The 16,231-nt window shown below is 40.4% G+C and overlaps 3 protein-coding genes across 8 annotated transcripts in view; 1 reads left to right on the plus strand and 2 right to left on the minus strand.

The window, feature by feature from the left end:
• LOC115045142 (focal adhesion kinase 1-like) overlaps nucleotides 1–6,799 on the plus strand; it is a 54,666-nt gene extending 47,867 nt beyond the window's left edge. For 3 of the 6 annotated variants that reach the window (XM_029504667.1, XM_029504665.1, XM_029504668.1), the window contains 7 exons: nucleotides 652–691; nucleotides 1,324–1,427; nucleotides 1,730–1,738; nucleotides 3,260–3,415; nucleotides 3,904–3,984; nucleotides 4,154–4,239; nucleotides 4,624–6,799. In XM_029504667.1, the coding sequence (XP_029360527.1) occupies nucleotides 652–691; nucleotides 1,324–1,427; nucleotides 1,730–1,738; nucleotides 3,260–3,415; nucleotides 3,904–3,984; nucleotides 4,154–4,239; nucleotides 4,624–4,750 (603 nt within the window). In that variant the 3' untranslated portion in view covers nucleotides 4,751–6,799. Of the gene's footprint in view, nucleotides 1–651; nucleotides 692–1,323; nucleotides 1,428–1,729; nucleotides 1,739–3,259; nucleotides 3,416–3,903; nucleotides 3,985–4,153; nucleotides 4,240–4,623 lie in introns of those variants that run through there. The other 3 variants (XM_029504666.1, XM_029504669.1, XR_003840860.1) reach the window with 2 other exon arrangements.
• A 37-nt stretch (nucleotides 6,800–6,836) lies between these two features.
• LOC115045144 (prostate stem cell antigen-like) lies at nucleotides 6,837–9,012 on the minus strand. Its single transcript, XM_029504671.1, has 3 exons — nucleotides 8,891–9,012; nucleotides 7,600–7,716; nucleotides 6,837–7,353 (listed from the first exon to the last, which is right to left on the minus strand). Exons 1-3 carry the CDS (start codon nucleotides 8,937–8,939, stop codon nucleotides 7,142–7,144), a joined length of 378 nt encoding a protein of 125 aa, XP_029360531.1. The 5' UTR covers nucleotides 8,940–9,012; the 3' UTR covers nucleotides 6,837–7,141.
• A 1,976-nt stretch (nucleotides 9,013–10,988) lies between these two features.
• LOC115045423 (cleft lip and palate transmembrane protein 1-like protein) lies at nucleotides 10,989–15,217 on the minus strand. The gene is made up of 17 exons (XM_029505092.1): nucleotides 15,017–15,217; nucleotides 14,475–14,566; nucleotides 14,205–14,382; nucleotides 13,996–14,123; nucleotides 13,553–13,631; nucleotides 13,325–13,442; nucleotides 12,954–13,048; nucleotides 12,766–12,850; nucleotides 12,515–12,615; nucleotides 12,379–12,438; nucleotides 12,187–12,237; nucleotides 12,019–12,101; nucleotides 11,765–11,799; nucleotides 11,551–11,606; nucleotides 11,387–11,431; nucleotides 11,175–11,305; nucleotides 10,989–11,055 (listed from the first exon to the last, which is right to left on the minus strand). The coding sequence occupies exons 1-17, from the start codon at nucleotides 15,215–15,217 to the stop codon at nucleotides 10,989–10,991; spliced, it is 1,605 nt and encodes a 534-aa protein (XP_029360952.1).
• Nucleotides 15,218–16,231: the final 1,014 nt, after the last annotated feature.

Consider the following 16,231-nt stretch of genomic DNA (forward strand, 5'->3'; position numbering starts at 1 on the left):
CCTCCCTTTGAATGGTTGTGGTTTGGGCTGGGAAAATCTTGTTTGTGTGTGTGTGTGTGTGTGTGTGTGTGTGTGTGTGTGTGTGTGTGCATTAAAAAGCTGCAATAGAGTATTTTTGGGTGTTAGTGGTTGTCAGACTGTGACACTCTGATGGCACCAGGGCTTTCAAAGTTTTCTTTACTGTTTTCTCACACAGAGGAAACAATGAGGATGCGGTAATAATGCCACAAATAAAATATGTAACATGCCTCCTGGCAACACTAGAGAGCCACAACCATCAAATCATAATACTACAGTGGGATTTTTTTTGTGATTCTAAAGGTTTGCCAAACAAAGGAAACACTAATTTCTGTTCTCTCTATGTAGCCAGACAGAGTCATTTTGTTGACATGAGTAACACAGAGCCAGACCACACACCACCAAAAACAGAAACTGCTCCTCCACTGGAGCTCAACTGGAGCTTTACAAGTACAAATTGAAAATAAGTGTTATGTGACATGAAAATGAAACTGGATTCACAACATTTGGCAGAGCCACTTGGTGGTTTTAGCCTCTACAGTAGGTGTCTATATCCCCTTACGTTTACAATAATGTTTTAACTGTGTCACTGTGTAGCTGCTAACCCAATGTGGTGTTTGTGTGTTTGTGCAGACAGGAAACCAGCACATATACCAGCCCGTTGGAAAAGCAGGTAATAGACAGACCTCTAACGTGCTACTGTTTTTTCACTGTCTACATCTAAACATATGGAGTTTGCACATGTAGCATTACAGAGTTAGGTTCTTATTCAGTCATACTGTCTCCCCTGCCATTGTGTGTGTCAGCGTCTACCTGCAGAGTTTAGTCTGTTGCCCCAACATGACAGATCTCATTGTAAACTTGGCAGCCTGTCATCATACAAGTGAAAAACTCACTCTTTCTTTATACGAACTCAGTATGTTGTGCTAAAATGCCCATCCTGGAGGCAGCCCAGTGCACAGGACATACACAAGCATTCAACTGAAAATATGAATACAATTGAAAGACTGAGAATTATAGATAAATCAATCAATCAAAAATATATTCACTTATTACTTGTTTCACTGTTGGGCAGAGAAAATAAGACCTTTAAATCTTGAGAATTCATGAATAATTAAAAAAAAAAAAAGAGACAATCAAAATTGTTATCATTAGTAGCAACTGTGTGTGGATGTTGATCTTGGTGTTATCTGTCACTGACAGCACAGGCTCTGTGTAAGTGAGAGGATACTGGGACGTCAAAGTCCAATCTATCCATAAGACTGAGGTAGCATTATCTCCATCAGTATATGTTGCCCCTTTCAGAACACGCAGCTCCACCAAAGAAGCCCCCCCGACCTGGTGCCCAGAGCCAAGTGGGCAGTCTGGCCTGTCTAAATGCTGGAGACAGTTACAACGATGGAGTCAAGGTACACACATGTGAATACTTAGTGACAGAGAAGCATTGTAAACTTATAGATGCACTAAAAGCACTTATGTTTTGAGGTTACAAGGATAAAGTAGTTATTCTTGCATAAAATTGCCCAGACATATTAATAAAACACAGATATGAAGAAACATGACAAGGAAAAATTTTAGATTTGCACACAGAGATCATTGCACGTTTTAATGCTTAGAGCGTTAACATTTTATCTTCTTTTTCCTTGACTGCTCCCTCTCCCTCCCCTGTTCTCCCCCCTCCTCCTGCGTTCTGCATTAATGTTGACGGTAGCCCTGGCGGGTAAGCAGCACACTGTCTGTGTGTGTTTACTGTGCGTCTTGTCTCCTAGTCAATCACATGTTGACTCATTCGGTCCATCCGTGCAAATCAAATTCTGATAATGTATAAAACAAATGAATGTCATCTCTGCAGCTGTCAGGTTTCTTATTTCTATTGTCTTTTCCTTTCCAAACTAATATCCATATCCTCATTGTTTTGATTGTTTTCTTACAGTAACAATATTTCACCCTCTGTCACACTGAATAGAATAAATTTACTTTGCTGGGAGCTGATTCAACCATAATTGTATAATGCCCCTTCTGCCAGATTGATGATTTTTTTTACTTTACTTTACAAAACAAATTCAATTTCCTGTCATTTTAACCATTTCACCGCTCACTCTTGGTAGACAATTTCTTGGGGGAAGTACCAGATGGAGCAGTAGGTTGAGGGTGATTGAGAAGACAGAAAGGTTAATAATTATTCAAAAGCCGTTTTTAAAGGGGACCAACAAAAAACCTCAAAAGACCACTATTAAATCTGTCACTTGTCTTTCCTCTTCAAAAATATCCTGAAGAACCCCTAAAATTTGTTACATCCCTGAAATTAAAAGGGGATGAGGGGAGGAACAATGATTTATTTGTATTTATCAACCAATCTATCATTCAAATAAAGATAAATCAAAATAGGCAGACATAAACACACTCCATGAAAATTGAATTAAATAGGCTACAAAAAAAATATCAAGTTATTGAATAAGAAAATTTGTTTACTATTATCCTTAGAAACAAAGCAAAAATAGAAATCACTACACAAAAGGAGCCACCCTCCTTCCTAATGGGATGGACTGCCAGATAAGTTTTGCCACTTCTACATACAAAACACACACTGCTTACAGCTGTAGGGTTGGCTCACCGGCCCTGTTACACAGAGCCCCAGCCCTTTTAACAGCCGCTGTAATGAGCAATAAGCTCTGATGTATTCAGCAAGTCTTGCAGGAGGGAGGAAGGAGGGTGGAACCTCCCCAGGAAATCCAGGACAGGTTAACCTGTAATACCATGATGAGGTATCACTCCTATTTTATCTTCTTCCAGGATATTAGATTATGTGGTGCTGCCATCCAGTGGCCAAAATGGAAAGTTACCTTTAGCTATATTCGTGTCAAGAAAGACAAAAGACAAAAAGTCAAAGTCAAAGCATGTCATGGATCCAAATAACCTACTGACATTCATTCACACTATCATTCATCCCATCAGTCACCTGCTCATTATCTACTGGTTTACATCTGTTAAATTTTATCTTTAATCTTTTCCATACCTTTTTAAATATGTGAAAAACAGCAAGAGTAAATAAAACAAGATTTACCATAAATTCTGAGATAAAACTCTAGGACATTCCCTCATCATTTTCATCCAGATTGTCTCATTTGATTTTCTGTATGTTGTTGTGAATTCTCACCATCAATCCCCACTGATGCCTTTAGTTCTTCAATAAGTACTAACTAATGCTTATCTTTCACTTTTCTTTTCTCTGATGCTTCAGCTGCAGCCCCAAGAGATAAGCCCACCTCCTACCGCCAATCTGGACCGCTCTAATGATAAGGTGTATGAAAATGTGACAGGACTGGTCAAAGCGGTGATTGAGATGTCAAGCAAGATTCAGCCAGCTCCTCCAGAGGAATATGTTCCCATGGTCAAGGTAACAGATGCTCTTAGAGTGCCGTGTCCTCAGCGGGGTACATCAAATTGTATCTATGTCTCTCATCAGCCGAAATCCTTCAAGCATTTAAGCACCATTTGTGTTCATGCAGTGTGATGTGTTCTGTACCACTTTGATAATGTTTTAATATCATGCTGCTCATGAGGGAGTTGAATTTTGATACTTGAGCTTCCAGGTAAGTAATTTGTGCATCTGTTATATGGAATCTGCACGGCAGGCCTTTAAATCTGATTGGATGTTGCTTTGAATTATGGGGATTCAGTTTTTAATGTCTCCTCTTCCTATCAGTCATCTTGGCTGACAGTCAAATTGAATGTTAAATCTTGGGTTTCATGTTGTTGTATTTTTTGCCTCTCCTCACGTTTTTATAAGCTTATTCCATGCGGATCAATAATTCGATCTTTCTTTTCTGTTTTCCATAATTAGTCCTGTTGTAAAAGCTTATGTCTTTTGTGTGTGTTTTCCAGGATGTGGGGCTGGCACTGAGGACGTTACTTGCCACAGTAGATGAAACATTACCGCAACTTCCAGCCAGTACACACAGAGAGGTAAAGAAGATGCTCTCTCACTAACACATACATATACTAACAGCAGTGATGTTTGGATAATCTCAAAAAATGAAGAATAACTGATAATTAAATAACACCAGTTTCTTCCTCATTCTTGCCTTTTTCATACAGTTAGCTTGATCTTTAATTCCTTGGTTGCCTCTAACAGATCGAAATGGCACAAAAGCTGTTGAACTCTGACCTGGCAGAGCTGATTGGGAAGATGAAGTTAGCTCAGCAGTATGTGATGACCAGGTAGGTAAAAACCAGCAAATCTGCACTATGCTGAGAATAGTTTTTTTTTTTTTTTTTATTCTTCTATTTTACAAATTCTGCTATATCCATTAAGATTTGGATAGCCACCTTTTAAGAAGTAATATTTTGTCAAGAACTTAATTTAAAAAGTGCCTTGAGTACCAGAAAATGTTGTTTTGTTTTGGATCATTGGTTCCTTTTCATTTAATTTCTTTATTTAGTCAGCCATACTAAGCCATACTACTTTACTCATTCCAGCTCATTCATCTTTGCCACAGTGACTTTTTTGTTGGCGCTAAAGCGAGTTTCTACTCGTTGTCTTTATTATTGTCTTGCCCATCTAATCACGTTATTGATGTGTGTGTGTTTGTGTTTCTGTGTCAGTCTCCAGCAGGACTATAAAAAACAGATGTTGACAGCGGCTCATGCTCTTGCGGTCGATGCCAAGAACCTTCTGGATGTCATCGACCAATCCCGGCTCAAGATGATGGCCCAGTCCCGCCCACACTAGCTATCTGAGCCAACCAACAGGAGCTGGTCCGCCATAGGAGAAATGGCACTGTTAGGGCTTTTGTTGGCAGAGGGGAATAAATTACTCCTGGATTAGTGACGTCAGTTGTAACTCCTGATATGTGAAAGCAGACGGGGAAAACGGTGGCTCTGTTCATTATATGTTGAATCCTGCGTAAACCGAGGTAGTCAGTTCATCTGGGATTAAACTCTCCACCACTGTGAGCAAAAACTCTTCCAGAATCAGGGACTTGGCAGCTTCACTCTCTTTGGACTGGACTATAATGATGAGAGGAAGAAGAGAGGGATATACTGGTGATATTTAAACTGTGAGCGTGGATGATCCGGACTCTTGAGGACAGGACAACATCACATGAACTTTTGGATCTGGTTTGTTGATATCAGATAGATTAGTCTTTGTCGAATCTAACTTTTAAGCAAAGCCATCAGAACCTGATCAGACTGCATTTGATCTGCAACATATCTGCATGAAACTTCACAGTGGGAATGGACCTGGACATCAGCCAGCACCCATCTCAGTGCAACTTCATGTGTTTTGACCCCTGTATGTGAACTCGCTCCTCTGTTGAAATACCTCCACATCACCATGGATGCTTGTCAGTTGGCAGGCCAAGCCAGATGTATCCTGTCCAGCTTCGGTCTTGCTCAGTGCTTTGGGTGGGTTCTCCAACAAGAAACTCTCCATAAACAATCTCAGTTTGGCTTGATAAGCAGCCTCACCCATCACCACTCCTCCTTTCTCTCTCCTCCATCCATTACTGTCTTCCCTCCATTTCACCAGCTTTTATTTATAGACTCAGAAATTGCAGAGGAGAAGATGGAGGGAGAGATGGATTAAAATAGGAGGACAGCACAGCCGCGGTCTACTGCCTGAAGATAGAAGACGCTATCCTTTCATCCTTATATCACTTCATTCCCACTGCTCTTCTCCTTCCTGCAGTCTTCCTCAGCTTCTACCTGAGCAGGTTTTAAAGACTCCAAATGTGAAGAATCCAACTCTGTCTGGGTAAACACAAAAGACAGGACCCTCCCTTTTCACACTCACTGTAGTCTGCTCTTTTGTAACAGCTGGCTCCATGTTTTTTGTGTCACACTCACATTCACACCCTTCTTCCTTGATAATGAACACTGTTTGTAAGTTAGAACACAAGCAGATATTCAATCCCAGCACTAATGCTGATGTGCATATATGAAAAGCAAAAACACATTTCAAAGCTCATATCAATGTTAAATGGATTCAGTTTGAGAGACTAGGTAGTTCCCATTCATCTGCTGGACGTCATGGAGCCTGACTTTAACTACTTCACTGAGGACAATGTCTCTTCTTCTGTTTTTCTCCTCACCTGCAGTCCCAGTATAGACTGGGCTCACGTCTCCAGCAGCCCCTTAGCCACAAAGTCACAAAGTGAGTTTCCAGCAACACAGGCAACCCTCACAACTGGAGCTTTCTGCTTTGAGACGCAGATTCCATCAGGTGTAACACTTTAGAAATGTCCCTCCTACCAACAGTCTCCAGGGAAACAAACAAACAAACACACACACAAATACACACAAATGCAGAGCCACATGACAGGAACTTGTCTTACAGACATAAAACACACAACTGAAAATACAGCAGATCACAGACATCTCTGTCAATACTGACTGCACACAGAGTGACCTACTGCTATATTAAATATACTGGTGACTGTGCCAGTATAGCATGATATACTGGCATGGAGAAGAGTATATTTGCACAGCAAACAGCATTTTTTTAAACCTATTTTACCCAGATTTGATTTCCATGTTTAGCCAGCAACAAAACTATCAAATATCTGGGTGTTATAGGGATTTAAAAAAACAAAAAACGACAACAAAAAAATCTATTTTATCTCCTTGTTGTGTAAATCTGCTCATGTTGGTATATTGTAAGCTATACCGGTGTGTATCACTGGTGAATTGTACAGAACTCGTACTAGTAAACACTGGTTTTTATTTTGTCTTCTGGGCTAAATCCGCCATGTTGTCAAATAGGAGCAAAAAAAAAAAACAAAAAAAACAATGAAATAAAATAATAATGAAATGGAAATCTGTCCACATTTGTATCTCTAAAAGAGATTTGTTAAAAAGAAAGAAAAAAATTGTCCTCAAGAGAAAATGACAATTCTTTCTGAAAAGTTATTTATTTCAAGTTCAAAACCTATTGAAAGGTGATGAAATCCTTCAGGTTTTCTGTGTGTGCTGTGCACCGCTGAATTAAACAGGTTATTGTCAATTATTATATGTTATTCATGTATATACAGTAAAATAGAGTTATGAGTAGAACAGAGCTGAAAGGTTTTTTTAAGATCTAGTATCATACATATGGAAGACTGTATCGATTGATCTGGCCTCAGTGTGACAGCAGTAGTAGAACACCCACAGTTACAAGCAGAAGCGTAATGTGTATGTGGACCGACTCGGTTCCACTGAAGTTACACAAGTTGAAGGCGTTGCAACAGTTAACGCTATTTCCGTTTCCATTTTCATCAATGGAGGCAGACCCAGCAGCTCCTTGGCATGTGGCCCTGCTGGCACACTGTTTCACTATGGCCTTTGTAGAGCCTGAACAAAACACAAACACAAACAGGTAGCAAGATGGTAGAGTTGGTCTTTTATGACTGAAATGCTCTTTAAACCACATTTTGGGGGGTGGCATGCTGCAGTATTGGTTGAATGAGGAGCTGAGCTCATTAATCACATCACAGCAAAGATTTAATTAGAAAGCCAACAAAACAAGAGCTGTTATTTCCTGTCCAAACATTGAGACACAACAATGTCCTGAACATCTCAGATTAAAATCGCTGTTACCTATTATGTCCACAGTAGTCATGCATGTGTCCAATGGCACCTCACATTCCTGAGTGTTTGTGTTGCATTCTTCATTAGAGGCAGAAGCGCTGCACACATAGCACTCCAGTAATGTAACTGGAAATGTGAGGAGAAGAAACGGAAACAGACATGGAGATGAAAACCAAAACAGGAAACTAAAACCTTTGATTGAAAACTAGTTACTTAAAGAAGTTGTACGTTGTTCAGATATTTCTGAGACCGATCTTTCTCTAACAATGTAAAAATCAGGAGTTCAAGATCAGGCTCCTGATCGTCTGCTCCTGTCTGACTCTGGAGGAGGAAAATTACTGACGGAGAGAGTCATGATACACCATTCATTTATGTATGTTAAAGTATGTATGTTAAAATAAGACAGCTACTCCCAAAGATTGCAAGTCAAAACTTGTCAGGCTTGCTTGTTGAATTACAAACTTGTTTTACGCTGTCCCTCCCATTAATACATTAGTTTCTCTCTGTCTTATGTCATCAGGTGGCTCCATCGCAGTTAATATTTGTGTATATGATATGCACCTCACTCAGATTAAGTCCACAAACTATGGTCCAATTTACAATAACATATTTATTCCAGGGAGAGAAATCCAAGAACAAAACAACAAATATGCTGAAACTTGGAAACCTGAAAGTAAAACATATCCTGAATAAAGAATATTATACATATTTCTGAAGCGCATACATTTGCATATATGCAAATAAACCTTAATATTAGTTGCACGTCTCCCCTTGTTACTATAGTCAGGACATTTTGGTTTTGGAGGTTTTGAGAGCACACTTGAACCGATCATTTCTGATTATTATTTAAGGTAAGAAAAAAGACAGTCCATAATTAACACAATTAATTATTATTAATTAATACACCCATAAAGAAAAGAAAATTAAACATCCATCTTGTCCATTTTTGAATTGTTTTGGATGAATTTGTTATTACGTCCCTTTTAATTATTTTGAGTTTTAGTAATAGTTTTATTTTTTACTTTACTTTTTACTTTTTTACTCTTCTTCTGGGGTGTAAAACTTGATCATCGGCAGAGCACGGAGAAGTGCTTCAAAATCGTTCACTATTCTGGTGTCAGATTTGTGTTTTTTTTTTTGTTTTTTTGTGTGTGTCTGCCTCTTTTTAGCAACCAACAGAGTAGCACTTCCTAAAAATGTACAGGCAACATTTCCTCTGAGCTCCTCTAACTTGAAAGCCCCCTATTGTTTGCCCCTCCACATCTGAATGTCCAGTTTGGAGTCTGAGTCACTCTCATACCTGGAGAGAAGAGCAGAGAGAGCAGCACGAGGCTGAGGAGCATCTTCATCACAGCCGTTGGTGTCTGTCCACCAGTTGAACCTCCACTATCTGCTGTTGAACCTGGTGTGTCCTGTTCCCCGTGTGCGGTTCCTGCTGTTTGTTTTAAACAACACTCAGTTACAGCAGTCCCGCCCACACTATCTGCAATCTTGGCACAAAACTGAAAACATCTCATATATGTCATTCATACGTGTGTGTGTGTGTGTCTGTGAAGGAGGCATTCCTAGATCTTCCTTTCGTTTCACAGAAACTTGCCCTACTGTCAGTCAAGGTCACAACATGGCCTGTAGAGTTTAAGCAACTGTAAATATTTTATCCCTCGGCCTGTGCTGTGTGACTTCTTCGACAGCGGTTGGCTTTTCTTTCTTCTGTCAAGAGGCAACTCTGTGAATTTTAAGTGAAAATATAGCAGCAATCTGATAAATTGGGTATAACCATCTCATCTTCATATCTGTCATATCGCATGCACTCAGGTCATCAGAGGAATGAAACCTCACACACCCAGCGCACACCTAGGTACACACACATCCAACAAACAATTTGAAACTCACTTTCATCCTCTGAGGCCAAACCTAAATTTTGAAGGGAAATGGTGAGGGATGTTTATTTATAATACTTAAAGGCAAAACAAAACAAAACAAATGTTCGTGCACACAAAGAAACGTATAGCCACAAACGCCCTCAGCAGAAACCAGTCAAACAGCTGCTGTGAACACCGACGTGCTGCCTATCCTGATATCTCCTGATGACGTGTAGATGGACACACACCCAGTCCATTTACACATTAGCTGTTTTAGTCCAGATTCATAGGAACTGCTTACATTTACATTTGTCTTTTTCAAATTAAAAAAAAAAAATACAGGTAGTATAGCTAGGCACAATAATGAAAAATAAATAATATTTCAAAGTTTCAAAAGTTCAGTCAAGAATCACAATTTAGCACTCAGATAAGAGAAGTACAAGACCAACAAAAAACCGATTTCAATGGAATAGACGATTTGCACATGTCAATGACTCCCAAACTGTGTGATGCAGTTGAAAGGTACTGAAAGGTAAAAACTGTTTCATCAGTTAGGCAACAGTATTTAGTTTTGAGCCCAAGTGAGCAATGGGAATTTCAAACTGGCAATTAGGGAGCTTGGAATAAGTGCAGTAACTTGCTGGGAGCAGTTGTCTCTTTCTACATGAACATTGCTTAAAGTCTTAAAGTAAGATTTTAGATATATGATCATAGATATATTAAATCTGTTTGACATCAATTGCAGTAGATCAGATCAGAGCAAGTCTTCCCCTCCAATCCCTCTGAGGATGTCAAAACAACTTCATGGATGCAATGTGCAATAAGCAAAGCAGATAAAAATGATTTGTTTCATTGCCTGGAATGAGTGACCACAAAAAAAAAAAAAAAAAAATGATGTTGCTGGTGTGAGCTGGGACCAGGAACCCCATCAGGGCCTAAATGATGCGCTGAGCTGACATGCAGAGTTCATTTCATTTTATGTGACGTGCAACCAGAAAATCATTGTGCTGTGTTTCAGTATTTCAGTCTGTATAATGATAAACATTCATGTAGCTCGAGTGAATTAGTAGAAACAGTTCCAGCTTTGGTGAAATGCTAAAACAGAAATACACTGAATGGCTCTAAGTTTTTCTTCCCTTCTTAAGAGAATCATGACTCGGTCTCAAGCTCATACAGCAAACACGAGCATCAGTCCAGGGAAAGTAGAAAGTTATAGATTAATGCTTATCAATACTAGCAGTTCATTGCTCCAGGTAATGTGTAAATCAAAAGTAGAATCAAGCAAATGCACATTATAACTTCTGATATTACTCCAGCATAACATGTGCAGCGAGGAGAATCTGTAGATATGAATTATTATCTGTCACCGGTGCTCGTCAGTACCAAGCAGGAAGCAGCAGCTCTGTGAGGGTACAGCAGGTCGTCCCGCCCTGCTCTGTTTCACATCCTAAAGGCGAATCAGTGCCTCTGTTTTTCAAAGATGAGTTTTTGTGTTTCTGTACAGTTGTTCCAGAAAAGAAATCATCTGTCCTCTTCTCATTGAGTCTTGACTTTCTTGCTGTGGCTCCCAGAGTCCCGCCTTTTGGCCTTTGAGGTGTAATGCCTGGGGTTGATATAAGAAAGCAGGATTTTGTTCTTAATATAATACACATTTGAGGCAAAGTGAGGTAAGATTACACAAAGCATGGCTGATTGTAACGACTATGTATTTCCATGTTATACCTTCGCTGGTAGAGGTAGAAGAGAAAAAGGAGCTCATCTCTAAAGCAGGACAGTTGATGAGAGGAGGAGAAGGACCCAGAGAGGAAAAAGGAGGTGCAGGAGCACAGATCTGAGATCAGTGTGTTGACTCCCTGGTGGATAAAGGTAAGAATGAACAGTTCAATGAAAGCACAAACGCAGGATATAAACGTGGCAGAGGTGGTTGCACTCACTCTGTACATCAACACTGTCCCTTGCAGGTGACTCACAGACTTCAACTGATGCACAACAAAGAGAGGAGAAACACGACACACAGCCAGAGAGGATACAGTTGACTCAGCAAGCTTTGGTAAATAACACATTTGTGAAAATTGGGTGTTGGTGTTGCAGAACAGACCTTGTGGTTAATGAAGAGCTGGGGAGCCATGGAGAGGAAGCCAAAGGCATACACTCCTGAAAGGGAACGTTTCAATACCGCACATCACCAACAGAAAAGGGGAAATCTGACAAGAACCCAACACGGCTTACAAATGAACCAAAGAATCAAACACCTGAAGTTTGTCTCACTTTCATTTATAACGTCATAGTGATGGACATTAGCATGGACTCACCAGTCACCAGGCTGTTGATCAACCAGGAGTAGTAACTGTTAACACAATAATACAATTTGATGTCAATTAATCAGAAGATCACACTTTTTATTACTTTTGATGAATTTGATTAATTGATTTAATTACTTTATCAATGCAGTGGTGAGTTTTTTTGCGCTGAAATGTCCAAAAATTAGACATTTGATGGCACACCAATAAGACAGCGTTAAAATGATGTGTCAAAGCAGCGAATCGAATAATGATGATCACCTCACCTCTTCTGGCGTAAGTAGGCCAGTGAGAAAATAGCTCCACTGATACACAAAGGATACACCAAATAGGACAAGTATCTGGACGCCTAGAGTGAAAACCACACATGTAACACAGAAATGAAATAAAGTGTGTGGCTGTGATACAAACAAACAGACAAGATAGAAACATACCTGTGTATCATAGTCCACTGTCTTTCTCTCATCTTCATCCAGCTTATTTACCTGCACAGTAAAACAGAAAGCATCAACTGAGCTACGTTAATCAATAATGCGAAAAGAAACAACACAATACAGCCTCAATGCATCTATACTTGATTGTTGCTGTGTTTGGAAAAAGAAAATGGGCGGCTGCATCACACTCACATGGAGCTTGGAGCTTTTCCAGTGCCACTGGATCTTAAAGACTTTGAACACTTTCCACACCTGCAGGAGCAACATAGGTTAAAAACTGTCTGTCTGGATTTTAATGATTGGAGGAGAGCGATTGCTCTGAAATTACCTCCACACATGCTCCCAATCCAACGGGCAGCAGCACCAGCAGACTGGTCTCCTCCAGCAGATGGAGGAAAATCAGCAAAGTGCTGAGACTACGCCATAGAACTACAAAAGGAGAGAGGCAGAGACAGAAGAAGCATATACACAGCGTCTCCCACCTCCCTACTGTGTCTGAGTATTCACAGCAAAACTGATTATTATTGTTACATCCCATGTTGGCTTCATTGTTTTAAGCTCATTTTATGATTTTCTCACCTGACTTCCTCGACACTCCTACCAAGCTCTTCTTTTTCCTCCATGAACTGACATCATTTTTAAGAGCCAAGAATTCACAAATGAGCTGCAGAGGAAACACACTCATAATTTACAGGACATTAGACTGCGCTTCAGGTGAAACAAAACAAATTTACTATGGTGTTTTATGAGGCATTATGTACTCTTACTTGGAGAGCTGTGATGAGTGCAGTCAGCACTAACAGGTATAAGTTAGATCCCATCAGAGTTTCTTTGATTTCATCAATGTTTTCCTCTGTGAAACCTTAATAACGAAAAGAAACAGCATCAGGTGACTGAATTCAGTGTTCTATGCGACAACCAGATGAAAGTTTCATATATATGATATTATACAATTCATATAATATATATATGTATGTAAATAAATGTGCTGTAAATGCAATGAACAGTTTTATGCTTTAGATTATGCTTTAGATTTGTAAAACGCTGTAAAAAATGAAAAGGCTGCAATGACAAAATCTCAAACTAAAATTCACCATGTCATCATATCACAAAATATCTGTTGTTATACTAGACTCACCAAACTGTCGTAGGGAGTAAACCACATCCTGTAGATGGACCCAAAACCTGAATCTCCTCAAAGAGATTCCTTCATAGGACACGGTGAGAGGGAGCTGAACGGTGCTGCTGCTGATCTCCTGTCAGTGGAGAGGAGGAGGGATGAATGAATGGGCATGTTAGTCCAATTCAAAACACCATATTCAATGGAAAACACTTCACTTTGTGTCTTTTAAACGTTGCTTCCTACCATGAGGTCTCTGACTCTGACGCTAAGCTCATTCACCAACATCAGAGGGAGGTAAATCATCTGTCGTCCTTCCTGAGACCTGCGGAGGGAGCAACACATTCAAACACAGGCGCTGGGGCTAATTCCACGGCGAGTAAATATCATTGACTAATATACACATGCAATTTATGTGACATACGTACAGACCTCGGAGGAAGTGTCTGAGAGATCTGAGGTTTTCCTGACTTTCTATCATCAAGATTTGCCAAATAATTATTGAGAAGACTAGGAGCTGAAAATGTTTCTCCTGCTAATGTTTAAATGTTTTCTATACTACAAAGACCATTTTATACACATTGTATAATGGGAAATGTTGGGGTACCGCTTATTGTGGCACTAACTCTGGTCAGCAGCACTTTTCCTTCACCTGTCTTTGACCTCCAGAGCCTCCTGGTGAGACTTACACTCTCATGTAGCGCCGCACGTCACTGGGAAGCCCTGCCTTGTTGAAGGTGAAGTCCTCAGACATCATGGCGACTGACAGGTGAGGTCTCCAGTGGGATACGGGATGCTCTGATCTGGGGCTGGACCCCTGATGGAGCCACAGACGTAGCACAGTGTAGCATGAGGTTCACTCAACAGGTTGAAATGTGATAGCACTTTGGCGTTGTACCTTCTGTGTGTCCTTCTGTCCTTGCATGTGTGTGGGGCTGATGTGGGTAGTAAGCTGAGCTGCGTAGTGGACTTCTCTGCTGTCCTCCAGAGGTGAAACACCAGCCTTGTGAACATAGACCACTGCATAAAGAGTCCCATTAGCCCGAGTCTCCTCTGGCAGCGAGACATTCACCTGCCTTCAGAGTGCAGGAGGGAGAGGTATGAGGGACGTTTCGGCCTCACTAAAATAGACAGTATATATATTGTAATGTTGATATGCCGCACCCACCTTTCCACTGCTGAGCGTGGGTCAAATGGGTCTATTTTTACCGCGAGGTTGAGCTGGCTGTTGTCTGGGACGAGGCAGGTAAAGACACTCAGCTGGATAGAAAACGGGACAAATTATCGATTTCAATAAAGATTAAAACATTTTCCTGAGCAGGGGGACAACAGTGAACAACAGAAAAGCTGCATCTCATAGAAATAATCTTAAAATTTAACTTTGGGAGAAAAATGCATTGGATTTTTGTCATTACAGTACAACATCAAGTCTAATGAGGCTTCGACAGCTTCATGCTGCAGCATCCTCATCAGCTCCATGACACAGATCATCAAATCATGCCCGAGCTTAAAATAGCTCTCAGTAGTTTAAACATCTGCTTTACGCTGAGGTTGAAGTCTGGTGTGTGTACCATTATAACATAAATGAAGGAATTCACACCTGAGTCCCTTCAGGTCTGGTGCCATTGGTAATATGAACAAATAAAGACAGAGGTGACTGAGCTCTTGATGTGTCCCCCTCCCTGAGCTTGGGTGAAAGCACAGGCTAACCTGCAGTCTGGGTCTGGCCGTCAGGTAGGAGCTGATGCAGGACTCCCCCCTGCCTCCATCGCAGGGTTTGGTGTTGAGGAAGCCGTACAGCAGCCAGCCGGTGTGGAGCATGTAGACCACAAACACACCGAAAAGCAGCTTCGCCACGGAGCTCCTCTTTCCGCCGACGTCGGCGGGTTTGGAGTAACACGATGGGAACATGGCAGGAGGCTGAGCAGACCAAAGAGTTTATAAGCGGTCACGGCGCCAACCCGATAAAATCCCCCCCGCTTCCTGTCTGCCGCAGCATCCTTCCGGCGAGCCGCATCCAGCGGAGGGATACCGACTCTGACCTGAAAGGTGTCCGCCCGAAGGCTGCACATTCAATTAAATATTCACCAGCATAAGGAAACCAAAAATGAATAAATCATCTGCTATCGGTTTGTGTCAACACGTATACAACCTATACAACATGAAGAAGGTTAACATGAGTGAGGTGTGTATTGAGATTCATTTATTCCAACGTTCTCATCCTACAGTGAGTGTGGTCACTCTGGTCCCATTCCTGTGATACTTTAATTAAACTTCAATTAAGCTATATGTTAAAATGACATAGATCATATTATGGGTGTCTTGTGGCCGAATTTCACTTTCAATTAAATATTTGCTTTCTGGAATTGGTCAGTGTAGAAATGGAGAAACAAAGCAAGAAGAGATCCATTTCTTAAGAATCTCATTGTTAGGTCCAAGGTGGAGCAAGACACGCAGGGAGGAAAAGTCTGAAGGGTTGCATATAGGCAGCTAAATGGGAAAATAAACAATTCATTCAGTGCCACTGGCCAAACAGTGAACTGAAAGCTTAATTATTTAAGGTTTTCCTGGATTTCATGGGTTTTAAAAACCCTCAAAGCAACTTTGGGATTTCTGTGGTGTGGACTTAATGGTAAATATTACTGAAAGAGGTCACTTCCTCCTTTAAATTGGGGAAGGAAGTATATTGAAAGTCAAGGGTTCAAGTTCAGTTGCATTAGTAAGACCTACCATACCAGAAACACTTCAGAGTGCTTCATCTGAATTTCATCCAGTAGCTGATTTGAATATTTCAAAATAAATATATATACATATATATATATATATACAAAATAACTTAAAATAATGAATAGTTGCATTAGGTCCAAATAATATTGCGATATTAATATATCAATGCATTTAGTTAACATCATGTTTATAATCCAA

This window comes from Echeneis naucrates, chromosome 6, assembly GCF_900963305.1.
Source record: "Echeneis naucrates chromosome 6, fEcheNa1.1, whole genome shotgun sequence".
NCBI classification, from domain to species: Eukaryota; Metazoa; Chordata; class Actinopteri; order Carangiformes; family Echeneidae; genus Echeneis; species Echeneis naucrates.